Source organism: Sciurus carolinensis, chromosome 14 (assembly GCF_902686445.1).
Source record: "Sciurus carolinensis chromosome 14, mSciCar1.2, whole genome shotgun sequence".
Lineage (NCBI taxonomy): Eukaryota > Metazoa > Chordata > Mammalia > Rodentia > Sciuridae > Sciurus > Sciurus carolinensis.
The window spans coordinates 5,672,912-5,690,082 of NC_062226.1; the positions used below are offsets into that span (position 1 = coordinate 5,672,912).

At 62.1% G+C, this 17,171-nt stretch overlaps 1 protein-coding gene across 1 annotated transcript in view; it reads right to left on the minus strand.

The window, feature by feature from the left end:
* The window catches only part of Hmcn2 (hemicentin 2), a 129,740-nt gene that overhangs the window by 89,445 nt on the left and 23,124 nt on the right, over nucleotides 1–17,171 (minus strand). The window contains exons 7-15 of the mRNA XM_047524838.1: nucleotides 16,450–16,570; nucleotides 14,353–14,616; nucleotides 11,370–11,514; nucleotides 10,771–10,892; nucleotides 8,942–9,214; nucleotides 7,837–7,978; nucleotides 7,321–7,448; nucleotides 6,799–6,912; nucleotides 5,319–5,468 (exon numbers count right to left, since the gene is read on the minus strand). Of these exons, the coding sequence (XP_047380794.1) occupies nucleotides 5,319–5,468; nucleotides 6,799–6,912; nucleotides 7,321–7,448; nucleotides 7,837–7,978; nucleotides 8,942–9,214; nucleotides 10,771–10,892; nucleotides 11,370–11,514; nucleotides 14,353–14,616; nucleotides 16,450–16,570 (1,459 nt within the window). The remainder of the gene's footprint in view (nucleotides 1–5,318; nucleotides 5,469–6,798; nucleotides 6,913–7,320; nucleotides 7,449–7,836; nucleotides 7,979–8,941; nucleotides 9,215–10,770; nucleotides 10,893–11,369; nucleotides 11,515–14,352; nucleotides 14,617–16,449; nucleotides 16,571–17,171) is intronic.

Consider the following 17,171-nt stretch of genomic DNA (forward strand, 5'->3'; position numbering starts at 1 on the left):
CCTCCTGGCCTTGGGGACTAGGCAGGTTCCAAGGAGGTACAAACACCACGGGGGAAATTTGTTGAAAGGAAGACGAGTCTCTGTGGTCAGACCACCCACACGCCAGGGCCTGTGCTCAGCCTCACCCCAGACAGGGACACCGTTTCTGCAGGGCCCTGGCCCCAGGGTCCGACTTTGCCACCAGCTCAGCCCCAGGGCCAGAACCAAGCCTTCTGCCCAGCTGAGCCTCCCAGCAGGCTTTACCAGGTTGCTTTTCCACCCTCTGCCCTCCTCGGCCCCCCAAAAGATACCTTTCCCGACTCGGGGATGTTTTGAAGCCTACTCTGTCCCCACCCTGCTCTCAGGCCTGTGATGAGCTCCAAGGGTGGCATCTGGCAGCCTCCCTAAATGACAGACTTGGAGAAAGTGCTTTTAAACTAATTGTCTCAGTAAACTCAGTAGATAGTACCACAACTCCATTTAACAGATGAGGAAACTGAGGGTCAGAGAGCTGAAGGAACCTGCCCAAGGTCACAGCTCCAGGTCAATGGCAGAGCTGGGGTCAGAGCTCAAGTCTAACCCATGCTAAAGCCTGGTTCTCATCCCACCCCTGTGACCCACCAGGTGCTGGGGACAACACAGCAGGCATCCCAGCCAGAGCCACATCCATTTCTTCCAACTTATAGGAGAGAACACCACAGAAGCCAAACCAGACTTGGCTGCCCAGAACTGTGCCTCGGTGGGTCTGCAGAGCCCGCTCCCTTGCTCCCCCGGAATCTCCAGAGGGGCAGGACCCCAGAACCCTCAGGGTATGCCACACTGAAGGCCCTTGGTCCAGCCCCTCCAGCTGCAGATGGAAGCTGGGCCCTCCCCACGCAGACTCCCAGGGACCCTCTGCAGAACACAGGTGGGACTGTAGGGAGGCTCCACCCGTCCCTCCCCGGGAGCAGCTCTTCCCGCCTGGGCCTCAGGCAGGTCTGGGGCAGGGGTTGGAGCCCAGAGACGAGGATGTTGTCAGCAGCCACCAGGACGCCCTGGAGAGGCCTCTTGCCAGCAGGCACTACAGCCTGCTGTGGGGAGCCCAGGGCACCCCAAGAGGACCGCCTGCTACAGAAGGTCAGTCACTGCCTGGGAGAGGGTCGGGAGGGTCTGGCCACCCTGAGAGATGCTCAGGTCCCCCTGTTGGGCTCCCTGGACAACCTGGTCCTGCCCCATACACCCCAACTTCAGCCTCTTCCTCCAACCAGACCTCCCACCGAGCTCCTGACACCGAGCCCACTGTCCCTGGACAGACCCAGGCCTCCCAGTCCTTGGTGCAGTGAGCCGGGTCCCCTCCCTGCCCCTGCCCCCTCCCCACTGCCTCTTGGTAGGGACGTCTTCCTCGCCCTCATCCTGTTCACCTCCCACTTAGCCCGGCCCGGGGCATCCCCTGGCCGCTCTCCCCTTCACGCCCACCCCCAGCGTGGCAGCAGGAGGGACGTCCTGGGGCACAGGTCGGAGCCTGCCCCGGCCAGCCCAGTGCCCCTCCATCCCGATGAGGAACATGAACGGAGCAGCAGACAGGCCCTGCGGTCACCTGGGCTGATAGCCAGGGTTTCAGCAGCCTAGTCTTTTTAGAAAAGCGATATGCAAACAGACGATTTGACAAAAAAAATAATTCCATGATACGGAAACTTATATACAGAAGAGATAAGCTCTAGATTACGGTTTCCAACCACTGCAATAGTCACGGAATCGAAAACTGGGGGCTCATCTGCTGTGGGCTGAACCCCCATGTTGTTTGTGGTACTGGGGATTGAACCCAGGGACACTTCACCACTGAGCGACACCCCCAGTCCCTTTTAAATTTTTCACTTGGAGACAGGGTCTTGGTAAATTGATGAGGCTGGCCTCAAAGTTCAGTCCTCCTGCCTCAGACTCCTGAATTGCTGAGATGACAGGAGTGAGCCACCACAGCTCGCCCAAAGTACTTTGAAACCCTTCCCCCAGTGTGACGGCACTGGAGGTGGGGTCTTTGGGCGGAATTAGGGCGAGATGAGGCCATGAGGGTGGCGACCCCATGATGGGGATAGTGCCCTTAGAGGAAGGCACCCCAGAGACCTCGTTTCCTCTCTCTCTGCACCACAGAAAGGCCACGTGGGGACACAGCGAGCAGGCAGCCAGCCACCACCAGGAAGAGGCCCTGCTGAACCAGCCTGGCCTCCATGTCCTCCCAGGACGGGGGAGGCTGACCCAGGAGTGCCTGGCTAGGGTGGAGGGTCCAGAGGGAAAGGGAGGCCTCTACAGAGCAAAGCCAGGGCAGTGACCAGGCCAGAGGTCAGCAGTTCCCCTCGGATTCCCTTCCCTGGGATTTTCCAGGGAGAAAAGTCCCCATGATGCTAACGGCCATGCTGATGTGCCCCCGCCCCCCCCGCTGGAGCAAGGGACACTGGCCTGAGAGCCCGAGGCCTGGGCAGAGCCCCATACTGCCTCTGTGCCCTGGGCACCCATGGGCAGAGCCCTTGGCCCCTATGGGCTCAGTGTCCCCTGCTGGAGAGAGTAGCTATGTTGACCCTGGTTCCAACACTGGGTCCTAGGGCTCCGAATCACGGACAAGCACCCTGCAGCCCGGGGTGTGGGGAGCCTGCCGCTGAGGAGGGGACTCTGCTGAGGACTCGTCCAAGCCGAGACCCTGCCCCCAGGCCAGCCCTGGGATGACATTCAGGGGCTTCTTCCTTCAAAGAGGAAGATGGACAGCGTTGGTGACCACGCTGGCACACACCCGTCCTGGATTCATCTTTGTCTATGCGCCACGCTCATTTCTTAATTTTGATTTTTTTAAAGAGCTGAAATTAGAATGTTGTCCTGTCCCTCCGAACTGACCGAGGCCCGCACTCCGGCCTCTGCCTGCCTCCGCCAGAGCCCGGCCTCTTCCCCGGCCCCGCACGCTGGCCCGAGGGCAGGGCTTCTGGGTGGGGGAAGAAGCAGAGTGAAGCAAGAAGACAAAAGGTGAGGGGACTGGAGAGGGAGGGCAGCTTAGTCCCGCACTGCCTGGGGAGGGGTCACCGCGACATGGGGAGCCCGTCCCCTCCACTGGCCGGCACAGGAGGCAGGGCTGATCGATGTTGGCTCAGGCCAGTCGGAACAGTGTGGCGCCCCTCCAGGGCCCGTGAGCGAGGTGGCTCTCACAACCCCTCGCACAGGTGAGGAAAGCAGGGGCCTTGGGGGTCCATCACTGGACGTGGACCCAGGACTCCACTGGCAAAGGCCAGGCCTGGAAGATGACAGGGTGTGCGCAGTGCTGGGGTGCTGACCCCGCGTGCGTGAGACCCGGTTCTGTCCCTCGCATCCCAGAAACAAAAAGTTCTTTGCAGGCTGCCCCACAGTGGACACCTGCCATCGAGGGACAGGGAGGCTGCCTTCCCTCCTGGGCCCCAAACGCCACCAGGAAGCCCATTTCTACATGGACAGCAGGACGTGGGCACTGTGCCTCCTGTTCCCAGGAAGGCCAGACCCCCACTGCCACCAGGGGAAAGGCATTTGGTTCTCACCACCAGTGCCAGGCTGGCTCGCCCAGGGCACAGCTGCCGGGCAGCCCGTCTCCACCTAGAAGCCCTGCCCCGGAGGCCAGCGCCTGCATCCTCGGACACAGGGAAGTGGCTCCAGGGCCAGCAGCAGACGGCACAGGAGCAGGACTAGGACCCCAAAGAAACAAGGCTCTGCTGAAAAGAAGAGGTGAAGCCAGGGCTGGCCACCCAAGCACATGCAGCCCCCTGGGCACTGTCCCCAGAGCCTCCACTGACACAGGGACAGTGGCTTGGTCTGGCTCCCACGTCGCAGGCCCTCCTTGTCTCTCACTTGCTCATCTCAGGGACATGCGGCCAGTGAAGGGCCCGGAGAGTGGGTGCTGTCCAAGCTCGCCCTGCTGGACAGCACCAGACCAAGGCCAGGGTCAAAGGCCCAGCATCTCAGCTCTGCCCTGGCCAGCTCTGTGACCCTGGCCACACCACTTACCCTCTCTGTGCTCTCGTTTCCCATCTGCAAAGGGGAGAATGAGGGCCCTCCAGCCAGGGTCGTGAAGGAGACTGGGCACCTGAAATGGCGTGGAGCTGGGACACCAGGAAGCCGGGGCTCACGGGGCTCCACAGCGACCCCCAGAGCCCAGTCACACAGCAAGGGAAGTCTGGTCCTCCACTCTGCGCCCGAAACTCCCTACTGTCCTGCAGGTCATGCCCAAGCCCTGAGGCAGCTCCCCGGATGCTGCCCGCCCTGCCTGGTCCGCCCTCCCTGTGCAGGTGGTTTGTCTCCGCAGTGCCCTTTGCCTGGGACGCTGCTCCAGCTCCTCCCATTGGTGGCTTCCAGTTTCAGCTCAGAAATCCCCTCCTCCAGGAAGCTTCCAGCCCCCGCTGCAGGGCTCCCACAGCCCCCGAGGAAGCTGCTTCCAGGTGCCCCGTACACCATGCCCCTGACTGCCCGCTTGAGCCCATGAGCAGCATTAAGGCAGGTGCCGTGTCACACCTGCCGCCGTGTCCCCAGCACACAGGCACCTGCCAACCTCATGTTGGAGGAACGAATGCCAGCTACAGGCAGGCCCAGCCCCGAGCACCCCACTGGGAGACAGCCCCACCCCGCCCTGCAGACCCTCCAGGCTGGGCCACTCCAGCCAGGGCCTCGCCTCCCGGGGCCTGCCCGGCCTGGCCTGCCCCCCAGACAGGCACACCCTCCCATCTGCACTCCCGAGAACTCCACACCTGTCCCTTCTGCCAGGGCTGCAGCAAGTCCTCATGGCCCACCCGCCACGGCCCAGGGGGCCAAGGAGCTGTGCCCCCGGCTTCCCGGCAAGCTCCCGTGCCCAGGGCCAGGCCTCGAACTCAGATACCAGGGGAGCCACAGCCAAGGCCACACGCCAGCCACAGAGGAATTCAGACTCCCCGTCAGTCACGACTGCCAGACCCTGTGCTGCCCAGGGACCCCTCACACCCAGCAGGAGGTAGTAGGCCAGCCCCAGGTACAGATAGGAAGCCCAGGGCTCTGGGGTTTGACCGAAGCCCACAGGTGGTGACAGGAACAAGGCTGGAATGTGGATCTCGCAACGCGTTGAGATGGTGGCCCATGGACGGCCCCATGGATCCCAGCCTCCTGCTGCTCAGGCCCTCCCGTGGCTCCCGCCCCACGCTGCCCAGGGTTGCCCATGTGACCAGCAGAACATGGTGGACGCCATGTCTGCCCCTTCAAGACTGGCTGGCTGTGAGGACTGAGGCTTCCACCTTGGCTCTTCCTCTCTCTTCTCTCCCAACTCACTCGCTCTCGGGGAGGCGCATGGCAGAGGGACGGGGCAGGCAGAGGTCAGGTGCACTCACGTCCAACCTCCAGCTGGATCTCTGCGGAGGCGCCGCCCAGCTCGCTGACCGCTCTGCAGGTGTAGACGCCAGCGTCCCTTTCCTGAGCCGCAGGGATCCGCAGTGTCCCGGAGCTGGAGGCCTCCGGGGCCAGAATCATCTCCAGACCCCCTGGCCGAGGACGAAAAGGCATCAGCAGGCCCCCGGGCTGCCAGGGCCAGGGTCTTGGACTGCTCCCTTGCCCGGGGCATCTTCAGAATCCCTGGGTCCAGCCCTGGGGGGACTCTGTTGGCCAGGGTGGGCTCGGCGCCCCCAACATGGCCAGCTCATCGCACAAGGGCTCCACGCAGGGGCCTTCCTTCCCTCGGCCCGGGTCCCCTGAGGTTGGGATCTGCTCTCTGAGGGCCCCCAGGCAGGCCTCTTGAGCCACCCGTGTCCCCAAGGGCCTGAGGCCTGATGGCCTCCCTGAGCTGACAGTCCCTCTTCAGTTCGACGCCACGTCCGAGTGGCAGAGCCCGCGGGCCTGGACTTGGCCGTCTCAGCCGCTGTTCAGGGAGCAGGTCAGTGGCGTTCTGCATGTCCACCCTGCTGTGTGGCCCCCACTCCGCCCTCTTCAGGAACTGCCCCTCTTCCCCAGTGGCAGCTGGGCCACGGACCCCGGTTCCCCTGCCCTGCCCAGCCCTGCCCGGCCCTGCCCGACCCTGGCGCCGGCCCCATCCCGCCTCTGGGAGCAGGCGGCTCTGGGCCTGGCTCATTTCACCCAGCACCGCGTCCTCGGGTCATCCACGGGGAACGGTCACACTTCCTTCTTGGAGCTGGGACCCTCCGTTGTGAGACCCCCTTTTGAGAAGCGGCCCTGGCCAGAGCACAGCGCTCCACAAACACTGTGGGCGCCGAAGCCCCCGCCATGCCCCGCGGGGACGAGAAGCTCAGCCTCCAGGTAAGGCCCCCTGCCCTGCCGCCTCTGAGCCAAGGTGAGGCTCTGACAAGGCCCCAGGCCGGGGCTCCAAGGGTGTGGGGGGGTCTGGGTGCCAGGGGCCTGATGGGGGCCCTGACCCACCTGGAGAAGGAGCCCCAGGACCCCGTCCAGCAAGTTCCTGCTGGGCATGGGACTCTGTGAAACCCCCACAGCCTCCCCCAGAGCCCAGAGCAACCCGCTGTCGGCCTCCGATTCCCCAGAGCATCACACGCTGTCACCACGCGCGGGGGACAAGCGCAGTCTGCTGCCAGGCCTGTTCTGAACTTGCACACAGAGGGACCTGTCCCATCCCCACAGCTAACCATGGCGACGCCCCTGCGTCCCAGATAAGGTAGCCGAGCCTGAGAGAGGCTGTCACCTGTCCAAGGTCACCAGCAGAGCCAGAATCCAAACCTGGGCCCTGTGGACCCAGCGGGGTGGGGCTGCTGGAACCAGCGGCTCTCCCAGACCCCCACCTGAGCCCTGCCCACCAGGGACCTTTCTGGAAAGCTGACCCCAGGGCCCCCTCCCCACCCCACATACCTCGATACCAGACGACTCGGGGTGGGGGGACCCCGGACGCCTGACACACCAGCACAGCCTCGTCCCCCATGGCGACGAGCACCACGGCATTGACCGCAGAGATGGACGGCGGGTCTGCGTGAGGACACGTGCAGGGTGACCAACACACAGTGGCCCAGAGCCAGACTCCCCAGCCACCCTCCTGCCCCGCACCCCTCCCCGCGCCCCAGCCTGGCCCTCCCGGTGGCTGCCTGGTGACCCAGGGGGAGGGCCACCTCTGCAGAGAGGCCTCTGCAGCCACCTAGCAGCCTCTCCCTGGGCCCCCACCTGCACCCCACCCCCGCTCTGTCCACCTGGCCACCCTCGCCCTCGGGAAGTAGCCCACCAGCCCAGCTGCACCTTTCCTTCCACCTCCCCATCAGAACAGAAGTCCCTGGACAGGGAGCAGGTGGCCGCAGTGGGCCCAGGGGCTGCCACGGCCTAGGTGCTCAGAAGGACAGAGGGAGAGGCAGGGTCCTTCTGCAGACAGAGCGGCCTGCGTACCTGTGTAGTAGAGGGTCACCGTCTCCTCGTCTCTGCCAACCTCGTTGGTGGCCTGGCAGCTGTAATTCCCAGCATCCTCGGGGGCTAACCCCTGAATGATCAGGGTCCCCTGGGTATCCACGTGGATTCTGGAGTGGAGCCATAAAATCACGCTGATCACACAAGGGGTGACTCCGCAGTCTTTAATAACAAATCCATTAACAGGGCTGGCGATGGCCACTCTGCACTGGCGACTCTGGGCCAAGCTCTGTGCCCAGCTCTCTATATACATTCTCTTTTTTAATTCATGAGGCACAGAGAGGGGAAGCAAGTTGGTCAAGGTCACACAGCCTGGAGGGCAGAGGCTGGCCTAAGGAGCCCAAGCTCCTAATCACACTGTGGCCCTGTTTACGTCTCCGGCGTGGGGATGCTGCCAAGTCTCAGATGATCCCAGCAGGAAGCAAGGGCAATGCCCAGGGAGTGGGAGTCCTGGCACACCGACTGCCAGCCTCTGAGCGCCGTGTCCCCGCCCCTCACCTGCCGTCCCCGTGCAGGGCAAGGCCCTCTCGGCTCCAGGAGATGAGGGGTGTGGGGTACCCCGAGGCTGAGCAGCCGATCCTCACCTCCACACCCTGGGAGAAGCGCTGTGACCTGGTGTCGATATTGACCTGCGGGGCCTCTGTGACCAGAGTGGACAGATGGTGCAGACCGTCAAAGCCGTCCCCGGCACACAGCCCAGGCCCCGCCCTCCACAGCCACCGTGGGACAGGGGAAGCGAGAGCTGAGGGCCGGGTGCCTGGTGGTGCCGGGGACGTGGGGGGCAGGTGGCCCCCAGGCGAGGCCCTGACGCCGGGCCTGGACCCTGCCTGCTGTGTGGCTCTGGAGGCTCGGGAGGTGCTGGGCACCAGTGACCTGGAGGAGGACCCTGAGGCCTGCCCTAGAGTGGCCCACACGTAGGTCCCTCCTGGCTCTCCGGAGCTCTCAGCAGGCAGACTTTCCGGCACAGGCCGAGCTCCGGAAGCTCCCCTGGGAAGGCCGACGGCCCCCACTGCCCTGGCGACAGAGCAGACCCCCCGCAGGGGAAGAAGGGCCTCTGAACCCTGCTCAACGCACTCCCGGCCGCCCATCCAGGGTCACCGGCACAAGGCACGCGTGTTCAACAGTCCTCTCCTATGCTCGTAGAAACAGCACCCCAAGGAGGAGGGTTGGCTGAGTCCCGGGGACACAGGCCACACCCAGGCCTTAAAAACCCAGGTGGTGCTCTTTACACTACCCCCCTCGCCCATGTAGTCCCCGCGGTCCAATCTGTGCCATTCGGATCTGACCTCTGAGCTTTCACAGGGTTCCGGTGTGTTGGGGCAGAGGGAAGGCGTGGGGAAAGGATAAGACAGTGAAACTGGCTGGATTTACAGCAGTAGACATTTAGGTTAGATGTCAGAATGAACTTCCCAACAGCAGGAACCACTAGGCTTTGGGGCTAGGAGGCTACAGAATCTTCTTTCCCTAAAGGTCCAGAACACATTGAAGGGGCAGCTGCCGCCCCCAGAGATGCTCTCTGGGCAGAGGGATGGAAAGATGGGCGGTCAGGGTGGATGCCAGGTGGAGGGTCGACCTGGGGACCGCAGCAGCAGGAGAGCCTCACCTCGCACCAGGAGCCAGGTGGATGCCCTGGCCACCCCATTGGCGTTGCTGACCACACACTGGTACCGCCCAGCGTCACTGGGGACGATGCCACTGATCTCCAGAGACAGATCAGCCAGCTGGGTGACTCGGTCCCTTGAGGCTGACAGGACCCGCCAGTCCCGGACCCACGTCAGATTATAGGGGGCTCTGTCCAGGACTTGGCAGGATAGGATGGCCGTCTCTCCAGGGGACGCCGTCACGTTGGGGCCGGGGACCAGCTGCGGTGGGGGATCTGCAGCCACAGAGCACAGGCGGCACTGAGGCGGAGGCAGGGGACCCGTCCCGCCGCTCAGGACACTCACACTCACTTGGCCAGCACCGGCCCGTCCCAGACGCCTCAGCCCACGCAGGCCCCGGGCTGCAGAGGCACAGGCCTCGGGTACCAGCGCCTGTCTACAAGCCGGGCTCCTCACGCTGTCTGAGCTGACTCCCCGGGGAATAAAGGCTTGAGGCAGCGGAGGCACGTCTGGAACCAGCCCCGCCCACAGCAGGACCCCAGGCAGCCCGCCTGGGGAGGAAGACCCCGGCCCCACAGGCGCCCCGGGAACCTGGGAGCCGAGGTCCCAGAGACAAGATCGGCCTGAGGACCAGCCGAGAGAGCTGCACCCCAACAGGACGCATGCCAAGCACACGTGCTCCGTGGCCACGGCAACGATGTCACCATAACCAGTGGGAGACGGCATTCTGGGTCCAAGGGGGACCTCTGACTGTGGACGACAGCTGAATGGAATTAAGGGATCGCCGACAGGTGATGGTGGCAACTTACTACATGGGACAACCTGCTGTTGTTAGGGATGGAGAAGTGTCGGGACGGTGTCACGGTTTAAAATATTTCAACAAAACGGAAAAAGCAAAGCCAGCCGAATGTCCGTCAGCAGGGCTGGAGTCGGAGCGCGGGGCTCACGGTTGTACTGCTCTTCTTTCCCCACTTGTCATTTACAAAAGGCTGGATTTTGCTCAAGCCACAGAAGCAAGCTCGCTGCATCGTTAGGTGGTAAACGGGTTGCTGCCAGGAGCAGTGGCCGCACCCGTCATCCCAGCGACTCAGGAGGCCGTGACAGGAGGATCTCAAGTTCAAGGTCAGCCTCAGCAATTTAACGAGGCCCTAAGCAACTTGGCAAGGCCCTGCCTCAAAATAAGAGCTGAGGACCTAGCAGGGGCAGAGTGCCCCTGGGTTCCATCCCAGGACCAAAAACGGAAGGACCAAAAACGGAAGAAGAGCTGGGTGGTGGCACACTGCTGCGGGGTCCGGATGCGCCCACCCTTTCGCCCGGTGCTCCTGGTCTCCCGCCAGGGCACCAGCAGTGGTTTACAATGGCACCTGAGTGACTTCTTCCTGCCCCACAAGAGAACCCAGGCTGCGATTTTACTGTGGGATGTTCTGGCGCTTCTGATCATCCCGAGCTCCAGGGCGCTGTGCTGGCACAGCCTGGGGCACTCAAGGATGGGGACCGCGAGAGGGACACTGGCCCCTGAGAGGACCTGGGGCTGGCCAAGCCCAAATGACAGACCAAGAAGTCAGGGTGGGATGGAGGCTGGGCAGGACGGTGACCCGGCTGCAGTGCCTGGCCTTCCTCCAACTGAGACCCACAGGCCAGTGCTGGGCGAGATGCCCTGAGGGTCACCAGTAGGCAGGTGGCAGCACGGACAGCCATGCTCTGGGTGAGGGACAGTCCCCAGCCGCTGGCCAGTCACCGCCCCATGAATGGAGGCTTGCTGGCAGGAGATCTCAGGGGAAGGGCCAGGAAGAGAGTGGGAGGGGCGCCGGGTGGGGGGCAAGGGACAGACCTGTGACGAGAACCTGGGCCCTTGCCCGTCCGGGGCCAGCCCTGCTAACCGCCACACACTCGTAGCTGCCTTCCTCCGCCTTGGAGGCCCGGGGGATCTCCCAGCTGCTGTTTCCTGACTCCCTGCAGAGAACAGGAAATGCCATCACGCCGACCCAGCCAGGCCCCCAACGGCACCCGGCCACAGACCCCCGATCCTGCTCAGAGGAGAGACCGCCAAATCCTCAGAAAGAGTAAGAGGCAGGCAACCAAAGCATGCAAACTCCTCAAAATGCTGTGTGACTTGGAGAAAGTCATTCCCCCTCTCTGAATTCTGGACACCCATTCATAAGGAGAGGGTCTGACCTCCACAGCTGGGCCCCACATGGGTTGAGTTTTCTAGGAGCTGAGGAAGGCCACCGATGTTGGGGTAGCAGCTTGGAGGCGGTGGGAGCCTCAGGGGATCCCCTGTCCCCCACCCCTGGATGTGCCAGAGGTCCTCAGGAAGACAATGTGACCAAGAACAAGGTCCCTCCCCTGTCACCCACTCCCCTGAGATCTCTCCAGAGCAGCTCAGGAGCCCTGGGGCAGGGGACCATCGGCCAGCCGCCAGTCACTCACTGGAAGTGCCTCTCCTCGCCCAGCCTGGCTCCGTCTCGCCACAGCTGCAGCCGGAAGGGCAGGGAGCTGTACACAGAGCAGGAGACCAGCAGGGGCTGGCGCAGGTAGCCGTGGATCCGGGGCGGCATGCTGACCAGGGGCGCGCCTGCGGGCAGGACCGGCGTTCAGAGCTCCTCCCGCCAGCCCCGAAGGCCTGCCTCGGCACACCCAGCCTCGGGGACCTGCGGGGAGGCCCAGGAGCCGAAGGCCGGCGCCAGTCGGTGCTCACCAGAGGCAGCGCCGCCCCACGCGGCTTCCGCCTCTGCACAAGGGGGTCACCTGGCACCAATGGCGAGGGCATTTCAAAAGTGGGAGGGGTGGCGTGGGAGAGCACTTGGCGGTACACATGGGCCCCACGGCCCTCCTGGTGTCTGAGGCCACAGAACTCAAGACCCGCGGGGCCCAGGCCCTCTCCATGCACCACACCGCCACCCCTGCACCGCCTCGCAGGACCGGTTCTGCTCTGGCTCCCCAGGGTCATGGGTGGGGTCCTGCCCGGGGCGCCTCTGCCTGGAGGGTCAGTTTGTTGGAGGGACTTTTTTTTTTCATTTAAAAATAAGTTCAGTTGGAACATGGCTGTGAATTCAGAATTCACACGCATTTTTGAGATAAAACAAGACTTCAGTGAAGCCTCGCAGCTTGCAACGAGCCCCTTGGGGCCCCCACCAGACACACTGCCCCCCCGCCTGACCCTGGTCCTGTGGTCCACATGCACGCTCCTCAGCCCTTGGCATCCCTTCAGCTGGCCAGTCTGGGCGGCTCCCTGCAGGGTCAGCTGCAGCGCAGTGCCGGCCATCCGGGCTCCAGCTCTCCTGCCCCTTCCCATCCCCACCAGGAGGGGGCCGAGCCCACAGATGCTCCGAGGGTGAGACACTGCACTGCCTCCTCAGCATGAGCGGCAAGGAGGGTGGCGGTGACATCATGCTCCGGGCTTCCTGCCACCTCCCCGGGGACGGGGGTGTTGGGCCATCCAGCCACAGCCTCAGTGCGCGCAGCAGCCGTGCTCACCCACGCCTGCCGGCGCCTCTGCCAGCCAGCCCTGCTCCCCGTGCCAGGAGCTGAAAGGGCCCAGGGACCCCAGGTCCACCCTCACACCCCCAGTGCGAAGGGCACTCCCAGCCCCCAGACCTAGAGTGGGAAGAAGAAAACACCAGGCCACATCCCCACTGGCTTCCAACCAGGGCTGAGATGCAGACCAACCCCAGAGCCCTGGCTCCAGCTGGAAGAGCAGGGCAAACAGGTCCTTAGCCCCTGCTGAAACTCCTTCCAGAAGATTCTCCTAAAGGCCCCAAAGACCAAGGGAAGAGGCCTAGGAGGCACAGCAGGTGGTGGAGGCTGGGAGGCTAGAAGAAGAGGTCCCCAGGTCCCCAAGTCCTCTCTCCACCATGGGCCCGTGGGCAGCCTCAGGAGAAAGGCCCTTCCTGCCTACAGCCGCTTTTGAAGAGGACAGAGGAACTGTTCCTTGATGGGATCCCCCACAAGGTGCTTGGGATGTCTGAGCTGTCCACCCTCTGTGAGCTCCTCCCAGGACCTCCAGGGGAAGGACAGTGGCAGAAGGAAGACAATGAAGTCCAGAGAGGGGGCCCAGTGTCCAGTGAGCCCAGACACCCGCCCCAGGACTAGAGGCAGACCGCAAAGCTGAAGACCCCCTGCCCTCTGCCCTCTGGCGAGACCTCAGAGACACACAGAAGCCAGCGCAGAGCCCCAGACATGGAAGCCAACACAGCAGGGCCCAGGCTGAGGGGACAGCATGCCCTGGCCCAGGGAGACAGGACCGAGCAGCAGGTCCCACGAGGAGAGCCCCATGCACAGCACCCACACCCCAAGGGAGGCCCCGGAGTGCCTTAGGCTGTGGAGCCTCAGAACCGCCCAGGTGGTTCTCAGCCTGCTCATTTATAAATCGGGGACACTGCTCAGAACTCACAGAGGCAGTGCCAGCACATGCCAGCTTCCCTCTGAGGGGGATTTCAGGGACAGGGGGCCCATATCAGAACTGCTGTGAGCCAGCAGGAGCCAGCGCATGGCAGGGGCATGGCCCTGGACAAGCCAGTGGCAAGCCCTGCAAATGGTGACGAGAAGTAGTGACCCCATGCTGATGATCAGATAGTGACTGCGATTATGGAAGAGGAGGCATCCATGTCTACCCTGCCCTGCTGTGTCCTCGGTGCCCAGTACCATGGCTGATGCAGAGTGGACACTCCAAATGAAGGTCAGATGGGTGGATGTGTCAGTAGATAGATGGATGAATGGGTGGATGAGTGGATAGGTAGATGGATGGATGGATGGATGGATGGATGGATGGATGGGGGGATAGGTGGATAGGTAGATGGATGGATGAATGGATAGATGGGTGGATGGGTGGATAGGTAGATGGATGGATGAGTGGATGGGTAGATGTGTGGGTGGGAGGGTGGGCAAATGGATGGATGAATGGGTGGATGGCTGGATGGGTAGTAGATGGATGGATGGATGAATGGGTGGGTGGATGGATGGATGGGTGGATGAATGGGTGGGTGGATGAATGGATAGATGGATGGGTAGGTGGATGGATAGATGGATGGATGGGTAGATGGATGGATGGATGGATGGGTGGGTGGGTTGACGGGTAGGTGGGTTGATGGATGGGTGGATGGGTGGATGGGTGGATGGATGGATGAATGGATAGATGGATGGGTAGGTGGATGGATAGATGGATGGATGGGTGGATGGATGGATGGATGGATGGGTTGATGCATGCATGCAAGGGTGGATGTCTTGTTTTAAAGCTTTGCCAAGGGCCACATTTGGAGCAACTCAGTATTAAAAACAATGTGTGCAGGGAACAGCTGTCCACAGAAGAGTAATGAATACACATGTTCTAATCTAGTCTAATCAGGTAGACATCCAGGAAGAAATGGGGTTCTAAGTAGGCAGGGAGCAGGGGACCCGAGAACCACCCACTCACCTGGGGCCACCCCACTGTAGGAAACACTGGAGACTCGGAGCAGGGGATTTCCTTCTTGGTCCTTGCCCTTCACTTTGAGATAGAAGCGCTCCTGGGGCACGTGGAAGGTTGGGCCACCCCACAGCTGGTGGGCAGAGCCATTGGAGAGGGGCTGTGCAGGCAGGGTCAGCAGGGGCCGCCCTGAGTGGTGTGCGAGCTCTACCGAGTCCAGGCGGCCAGGCGCCTGCAGGCCAGTGGAGTTGATCACCAGGGAGACGGGCACGCCTGCAGAGGGGAAGGCGAGGAAAAGGCGCTGGCGTCAGGCTTGGGGTCTGCAGTGCTTCCATCGCAGAGGCTCTCGGGACACAGCTCAGGAGCCCAGCCTGCTTGGCCCTTCTCTGCCTGCTTCCCCATTTCCACCTACCCCTGCGCTGACTCCTGCAGCGGGTGGGACAGGGAGAAGGGACCTTGGTACTGTCCATGGTCCTGAAACTCCACCGTCCGTCCCACCCAGGCCCCATCCCTGCCCCCGGCATCGCTTCCACCTCTGCAGACTCAGCCCTGGCGAGGCGGGACTGGGACGGGGCTGACCCACGAACTCCGGTGCTGACCCTCATCAGACAAGCTTCAGGGAATGGCCTAGGTACAGTGCACATGCTGGCCTGGGGACTCTGCCCACCGCCGCCCTCCCTCAGCTCGGCTCTGCCTCTCTATCTGGATGGAAACGTGCTTTTCACACGATTCCAGAAGACAGAACTGGATTGAGTTCCAGAATTTCCATAGCTGGATCTGGGAACTTCTGTCAGATCTCTCTCTTGCTCGTTATTGACGTTTTCAGAGATCGTCACCAGTAGCACTGGGGATGGTTGGGGTGGTCCTGGAACGCCTTACCTCCTTTGAAAACACACTGAACAACCTGGAAAGGGTGTGTAAGAACCTGGAAGCTGACTGCTGTGAAAACCCAAGCTTGCCAATGCTGACCCTCACCCCCTCTCCCGGCCATAGCTGCTCCCGTGGTCCTGGCCCCAGACTCCCCTGTGCCCTAACATCCCTAGCACGGGGCCCAGGTGCCAATCACTATTCCATTTTGCAACTTCCCTGCTGTTTCTCTTCCTTCCAAACATGTCTGGCATCCACATCTTTATTGAAAGCTGGAACCCAGGAGGGTCCCGTGCAGCTTCCTTCAGTTCCTTCCCCTAGGAACTGGCCCTAAGGACAGGTCGCTTTCAATCCCCACTCAGCCCTACATTTAGAATTCCTCTTCTCCTCCAGCTTTAGAAGAAGGCCTCAGTTTCCCTGCTTCTTGGGCAAAACAAAAACACAAAACAGGCCCACAGCTCCCCTTTCACTCTGAAGATGGAACTGCTGGTCCTGGTGGGAAGCATGACACGCTGATGAGAATAACGCCCCAGAGATGCAGACTTGGAAAAAGCCCCACGGGCCTGGCCTGTGCCACTTGGGTTCCTTTCCACTGGCCCAGGGTGGTCTCACCTGGCCCGGCCCCTCCCAGTCTCCCTTCTGAGCTCATCCCAGCAGCACCCTCTGAATGGCCCAGGGCAAGGAACCATACTTCCAAGACTGCAAGTTGGGACCCCTGACCTGGCCACCAGGAGCCCAGGGCAGCCCAAGCCAGAAGCCCCCACCTGCCGTGAGGCCCCGGCTCCTCCAGGTGCATCTGTAAGGGGCCTCAGGCATGCCCAGAGCCTGGTGGGTGGCTTCTAATCAGGAAAACATGCTTCCAACTTCAGCGTCCCCCACTCCCACTATTCCAGTCTCCACCAGCCTTAGGGGCATCCACACATGCCCCCAGGACCTTCAGCCCTTCAGCTTGGAAGTAGTTCTTCTATGAAGCTAGCATGATGGTCACTGGAGAATGGGGAAGAGGGAATCTAGACAGACAAGTTTTGACAAAAAGAAAGGAGTAGAGGTGCACTCAGTAGTAAAAGGTCCCTGGAACCTTGGAGGCTGAGAGGATGATCTTAAGGAAAATGTCACTATGTCACCTGGCTGGGGCTGATGGAGAGGACACTGGCCCAGAGCTCAGTTTGCTTCCCTGTGGTCCAGAGAACAGTCCACTTCCCGAGGCTGAGCCCCCTACCTGCAGGGGAGACACGGTACCTTGCAAGGGCCACTCAATGGTGTGGTTGAGGTCCAGAGAGGGCTGCGTGGAGAAACCAGCCCGGAAGTTGATGCTGCTGATGCCCGTGATTCTGACAGAATGGCGGCCACTGCTGTAGACCTAGCACAGGTCCCAGCCACGTCACCAGGCTGTCTGACCCCAGCACCCCAGTGCTAGCCAGGCCACCCACCTTGACCTGGCCAGGTCCTGTGCCAACTATGGCCTCCGGCCTTTGCACACATGTAACAACGTGAAGCTCCCAGGGGGAGGAGGAGCAGCCCAGCGCAACCCCAACCTCTCTCCAGAAGCGGCTCCCCCTTCGGCTCTCGGCAGCACCTGCGGGCCCTGTCTGCCCCTGCAAGGTCAACTCCCTGTCTGGCCTTCCCATCAGCATTAGACCCTGGGCTCAAAGAGACTCCCTGGAAAGGCAGGTCAGTGCCACCCCTTCACCATGCCCGGCACAGTAGGTGCTCAGTAAATGTCTGTCCAATCGGCAGCACCCGCACCTTCCAAGGCAGTAGGCTGCTCCATCCCCGGAGGTACTGTGGGGCCCGCCCTAGACCCTGGCTTGCAACCACTGACAGGCGACAGTAGGTGCCCTTCCAGCCATCCCCAAAAGCTACCCTCACTTATTTCACACGTTCTTCATAGGACAAAGTTCTGAGCCCAAAGCCAGCTTGCCCATCCACCTCCCAACACTGAAGTTGTTGAATGTTCCCAA